The 6,567-nt window shown below is 37.6% G+C and overlaps 1 protein-coding gene across 1 annotated transcript; it reads left to right on the top strand.

Annotated features, from left to right (window-relative positions):
• Window positions 1-1,201: 1,201 nt before the first annotated feature.
• LOC5566856 (senecionine N-oxygenase) lies at window positions 1,202-2,900 on the top strand. The gene is made up of 2 exons (XM_001651232.2): window positions 1,202-2,046; window positions 2,102-2,900. The coding sequence occupies exons 1-2, from the start codon at window positions 1,482-1,484 to the stop codon at window positions 2,812-2,814; spliced, it is 1,278 nt and encodes a 425-aa protein (XP_001651282.2). The 5' UTR covers window positions 1,202-1,481; the 3' UTR covers window positions 2,815-2,900.
• Window positions 2,901-6,567: the final 3,667 nt, after the last annotated feature.

Raw genomic sequence — 6,567 nt, 5'->3', positions numbered from 1 at the left:
AAATTTTTTCTAGAGATACTCCCAGGGATTGCTCCAGGAATCCCTCCAGGAACTTAACCAGGGATTTCTTTAAAAAAATCCTGTGAGAACCTCTAGCAAAAAAAACGCGGAAAAAACCCTGTAAGAATTCCTTTTTTTATGATATCCCTGGAGGGAATCCTGTAAGAGTTCTTAGTGAAACTCTTGGATTTTTTGGAGACAAAAAAATCTACTACAAATTCCCTGAAAAGATCCCTGAGAAATCCTTGAAGAAATTTCTGGAGAAGATTTTACAGAAGAATCACTAGAGGCATTCCGACAGAAACTCCTGGCAGCAACTAGAGGTTGTTGAGAGCTTTTTTCAGCACGAAAATGTTCGTTTTATAAAGTTAGGAAAAGTCAGAAAATTTTAGATTTCTGTCTCTTTTCTGTACAAAGTTATAGCTCTTTTACTGTGCCGATTGGCCAAAAGTGACCCCAATGCACCCCAATGACCCCAAGTGTTAATGCATAATGTGTAACTATTCTTAATGCTTTAGTATTTAGAATAAGAATTTATTGTACGAGTCTTTCTACAGCTTTAGTGGAAGCAGAACGACTCTCTTTGCTCATCATTGCATGTATTCTTTTGTTTATGTTGCATAAATCGTTAAAAGGGGATAAGATATATTACAAATGGTAATTCAAGTGGAAACTTCGATGTCTATCTCAAAACTTTGAATAAAAAATCTAATTAGCATACATTCATGAAAAACACTTTGACAACGAATTAATGTGGTCTGTCGATTGCATCTTTTCATTCAATATGCTAATACAGATTATCACGAAACAGCGCCTCCAATTTATATCAGTTAGTGGAACTGTCGCTAAGGTGGCATAAAATAAATTCAACGCATAGTCGTTTTGTACGACAGTTTGAGGCACTAAGATTGATAAACGCCGACAAGGAGCACGATAATCTTGTCTTGTTCACTATATTAATAAGCAAGACAAGATTGGGAAGCTGTCTCACTACCTGTCACCAGTATCATGACTAGTGTAATCAATCAACCCAGAAGCAATCGCGTCTGTATCCTCTCATTTGAGTTGCACATAAGTCGTGTGCTCAGCACACGATACGACTGCTCTTGGGTTAAGCAACTGCAACTGCAGCTAGAAACACAAAGCCCGCAAACGGCTCGCCATTGACAAAAGAGCTCGATGTGATTGTGCGTTGACCGCTTTACTGCCTTTCAGATTATGGCCAATCCTCCTGCTGTCTACAAAATCGCGCCCCAACGCCAGAGCCGGTTACTTATAGTTCACCACTACAAGGGACATCGTGTAGGAAAAATGCGCTTATTGTTAACTGAGGAAAAGAGTGCAGTTGATAAGGGAACACTGTGGAATTTTCGCATCTCTATCGGCTTATATGAGTATAAATTAATAGTGCACCAGCTTCGCACGTTTTAGTTCGTAATAGTACGCGTGGATAGCTGGGTCACAAGCGACCATAAAGTGGGATGGATCTCGGTAAAAGGTACTGCGTGATTGGTGCTGGAACTGCTGGATTGGCTGCAGCGAAGAGAATTTTGGAAACTGGCGCGGAAGTGATTGTGTTTGAACAAACCGATCAACTCGGTGGAACGTGGAACTACACGGACACAGTCGGGAAGGACAAATATGGGCTGGATATCCACACTAGCATGTACCAAGGGTTGCGGACTAACCTTCCGAAGGAAGTTATGGGTTTTCCGGACTTTCCGATCCCTGAACAGAAGGAATCGTACATTCCTTCGGAGGATATTTTGAACTTTTTAATATCGTACGCGAACAAGTTTGACGTTACACGGCACGTGCGGTTGGAGCATCATGTGGTTTCAGTGGATGTAGTTGAAGAACCTAAGAAGTGGAAAGTAATGGTGAAGAACCTTCCTGAACAGAAAATTGAAACTTTCTTTTTCGACTATGTGTTTGTTTGTAACGGCCATTATCATACGCCTCTATTACCTAGCGTTCGTAATATTGAACTGTTCGAGGGAAAGCAGTTACACAGCCACGATTACAGAACACCAGATAATTTCAAAGGTAATTAGATAAGTTTATTTGGCGATTATAATTCTAATCTGAAAGTACCCAACAGGTGAGAAAGTGCTAGTTGTAGGAGCAGGTCCCTCGGGTATGGATTTGGCATTAGAGATTTCGAAGCAGGCACTCCACGTTACGCTGAGTCACCACGCTAAGGAACCATTTAAGACTGTTTTCCCATTAAATTTAACACAAAAACCCGACATTTTGGAACTGACACCAAGTGGGGCAATATTCCAGGACGGCACCCATGAACATTTCACCGTTATTCTCTACTGCACCGGGTACCGCTACAGCTTCCCATTCCTGAGTAAAAACTGTGGAGTCGTCGTAGAGGACAATTACGTTCATCCGTTGTACAAGCATTGCATTAACATCAATCAGCCCACGATGACCTTCATAGGGCTTCCGTATTACGTGTGCGCCGCGCAAATGTTCGATCTACAGGCGCGATTCTGTCTCACATACTACACTGGGAACAAGGAGCTGCCGACAAAGGAGGAGATGCTGGCCGATATGCACGAACAGATGAAGCTGAAATGGATGCAAGGTTGTCGGAAGAGTCAATCCCACATGATGGGCCCGGCGCAGGGAGAGTATTACGACGATTTGGCGCGGACGGCCGAGGTGGAACCGATCAAACCGGTGCTGACCCGACTGCACAATGAAAGCAGCCAGCGGTTCAATGATGATTTGTTGAACTTTAGAAATGATATTTTCCGAATTGTGGATGACGATACTTTTGAAGAAGTTGTGAGAAATGAGTAGAATATGTGAAGATTGCACCGTAGATGCTGTCGAATTAAATTTTATAGTTCTACACGAAATATAACTGTAGCTTCATGAAATAGTTATAAATATCGAGAGCAGAATTAAAAGTAACACATCCAGTTGGTCATATTCAAACCTTTTAAACCTTTTTTAAATAAACAATAGAGTAAGCTGGGGCAAAAGTTCGACCTTAGTGGTATAATCAAAGTTTCCAGGAAAACAATAGCAGTTAAAACAAAACAAATACCACACAGTGAACCTTCAACATATTGGCTATAATTTTGCTGAACAAACTTGTGTCAAAATATTTACTCATTTTTAGTTATAACAGTTTCAAAATTGATTGTCTTATTCGAACTTTTGTCCCACCGGTGGGGCAAGAGTTCGAATCTAGTGTGGGGCAAAAGTTCGCTGGCTAAAACACAAAATATCGATCCTTTTATGACAGGCATACTTTACACCAGCCGTAAACTTAAGTTTGACGAAAAACACACACTAAATTTTCATCAAAAAAATTTCCCAAATCTGGGTTAATTGTAATATACTCAAAAATAGCACTTTTTCGCAAAACTAAGTGGAAATGTAAAATTTTGGTGACAGTTTTTACACGATCAGACAAATTTAACTAAACTTGAAGATAATATGTTGATTTCAGGCAATTTGCAAATTTTTCCGTGATTTTATATTACGGTTGTTAAGAAAATTTTCCGGTTTACGGTAGCCGCAGAGTTCTTCCACAGCTGTCAAAGTTCTACCGCAGGCTTCGAAATCATTCTATCATTGAAGCAAACAATTCAATCATAGTATGCTTGAAAGAGAAAACACAATGAAAAATAGCAACCAACAACAATCATCAAGACGGTATCCAAGGTATTATTGAAGCCTACCAGTGGATATCAGTGATGTCACAGCTGCGGTAGCTTTTCGTTGAACCGTAAAACGGAAAGTTTTCCCTGAAATTGCAATACATGGGTCGAACTTTTGCCCCGCAGATTCGAACTTTTGCCCCGCTATGGGCGAAAAATTGATTCCAACTATTTATGGAAAAACTAATCCACGTCAAAGCATCCTTATGATAGGCCTAGAAACGCCCTTACCTAAAATATTGAAAAATATTTTATCTTCATTTGGTTCCATGCATCGAAAGTTTGACCAAATATTACAATATTCACGTCGAAAAACAACAAATAGCCATAACTTTTCCAAATCTCAATCGATTTTTATGATATTTGGATTGAAAGTCTCTTACTTGAATAGCATTCGAACCACCATGACATTTATAAGATTTGTTTTGAATTGAACTAGAAGTTCTAAAAAGAAACTCTTACCCCACTCGAACTTTTGCCCCACTTTACTCTAATAATGAGCAAAAACGACAATAATGAGCAATGTAAGAAAAAGCAGTTATTTATCGTTTAAGAGCTCGGTAAAAATTTTTGGAGTCTCGGTTGAATACTGCAGTTATGACATAGGACTAATTAACGAGACTTCATCAAATTTAAGAATATCGTGTTGCTCACTTTTGTCTGTTATTCAAAATATTCAACTAACCATGGCCGTAGTCAGCCGGGGATGTCAAGCTACCTCAAAAAATCATTCACGAATTTCACTCAAAACAATAACTATACTCAACTTCTGCACTCTTTTTGCATACAATGTTCAAATATGATGGACATCAACCTTTTTCTATTACACTGAGCAAGGTGGAATCTGAAACGCGTCTTAGTTCAATTTGTTGGATGAGGGTTCACTTGACGCTTTGCAAAATTCCAGATTGGAAAAAATCAAAAGATTCGATTGGAAGAATTCATGTTGACTGAAAATTTCAGTTTAGCCGATTATTGAAAGGATAGTCCCTCCATAAATATATTCCACCTGCATTTTCTCCAGGTATCTACCAAATATTCCACAAATGAAACCTACAGAAAATCCCTCCAAAGGATATTTAGGGATTCCCGTATAGATTAATCCAGGATTTGTTTTCGTTTCCCATCCGGATAATTTGCATCTATGTAAAGAATTTTTCTGAAATTTAGACTTTAAGGTGAAGATGAGCCGAAGCCAAACTTAAAATTTCAAGAACACAAATCTGGAGAAGTAAACATTCGTTTAAGCTGAAAACTTTATCGATTGGTCACTAGCTGGTGGTGACCAATTGATTAGGTTTTCAGCTCAAACCGGTGTTCGGTTCTCCAGGTTTGTGCTCTTGAAAATTTGAATTTTAGCTTCGATTTATCTTCACCTTAAAGACACAATACATGAACTCATGAGTTTTATATTATCATTTGTTGAAGAAATTCCTCCGTAGATTTCTATCCTTTCTTGGTTACCACTAATTTTTCAAAAAGTTCAACTATTTATACATCAAACTTATGGATAAATGGTTTTAAATGTTTCCTCTTGAATTGCTTTAGTTGTAATTAAATTCATATAAAGATTTTATCAAACGTTCTTTATCAAAATCCTCCAAAAAGTATAGTTTGAAAGAATTCGTTCAAAATTTCATCCAGATTTTGATCGAACTCTGTAGAGAAATCCTACATCAAATTTTCTGAATAATCTCTGATAGAATTTCAAAAAATGCCTGAAGAAATTTGTTCAGGAATTTTATAGGATCTTTTTAAGTAATATCTCCTGGTAATTTTAGGAATTATTTTGGTAAAAAGGCCTCGAAATAAATAAGTAGGGGAAATTTTTAAACAAATATCAACTGGAATTCCTGAAATATTATCTAAAAACTTTATAAGACAAACTACTTTGAAAAATCTTCAGAGCAGTTTCTTGTCGAATTCCTGTCTAAGACAATGTTAGGAGATATTCCTAGCGAAATGCCTGATCGAATCAATAAAAGATTACTATAGTAATCCTTCCACATTCCATACCCCTATTCGCCTAGCAAATGGAAAAAAATCAAATTGCTGTCATTTCGGCAATTCCTGACGGATTGCCTTTGTTTTGTGGAATGGAATCGTCTGGATGTCTAGTGTTTCGATCATCATAGGAATATCTTGATATGTTCACCGGCTCGGAGTTATTATAATGGGTCAAGGAGTCAAGTCGGATAGAAATGGTTTTTATACACACTCAATCCGTTCGATTTTAGGCAGCATAAGTCAACATACAGAATTTTGTCCGTTCTGGTCTTAACACGGGCGTAGAATCCGAAAAAAAAAACGATCCGGGTCGCAGAACTTCGATAAAGTTGCCTGTTTATCGCCACTTTTATTCTAATTGTCAAAAACGGAAAACGGAACACAGTTAACTCCTTGAAAAAGGCACAATAAATGTGTCCGAAACGTCGGATGAAAACTTGAAATCCGTTTTTGAGCATAATAGACTGGAGGCCATAACCTACAACATAATCATCACAGTCGTATCCCTGAGAAAGAAAATAAGAGTTTGGTGAACTGCAAGAATTCTTCAAGAATCGATCAGGACGCAAAAAGTTGCTGAAAGACAATTCAAACGCAAAATTCATTTCCGCGGCAAAATTTGTCTCATCTGCTGAATCTTTAAATTATCAGAATATTTTTTTTTACATATTTTTTTCAGAAGTCTGATTTTAAGCTGATCTACAAGAATAATGCTGAAAACAATCTTTGAAAATTTTACTACCTTATAATAACTTCTGTAGCAAATTATTTGACTTTGTTTTTTTGTTTCATCGATCATGGAAGCCAAAGCAAAATACCGGTATTGAACAATTTAATGTTCATTATCTAGGGCTGAAAGTCTCAATAATTAAGAAAA

Source organism: Aedes aegypti, chromosome 3 (genome assembly GCF_002204515.2).
Source record: "Aedes aegypti strain LVP_AGWG chromosome 3, AaegL5.0 Primary Assembly, whole genome shotgun sequence".
Lineage (NCBI taxonomy): Eukaryota > Metazoa > Arthropoda > Insecta > Diptera > Culicidae > Aedes > Aedes aegypti.
Note: the sequence above shows the minus strand (reverse complement) of the source record. Positions and strands in the feature narration are given on the sequence as shown.

What these genes read in the sequence shown, in the direction of transcription:
- LOC5566856 (XM_001651232.2), top strand. Translation starts at nt 1,482, where the DNA reads ATGGATCTCGGTAAAAGGTACTGCGTGATTGGTGCTGGAACTGCTGGA. An exon ending in AACACCAGATAATTTCAAAG is followed by an intron (nt 2,047 to 2,101) that starts GTAATTAGATAA and finishes AGTACCCAACAG; the next exon opens with GTGAGAAAGTGCTAGTTGTA.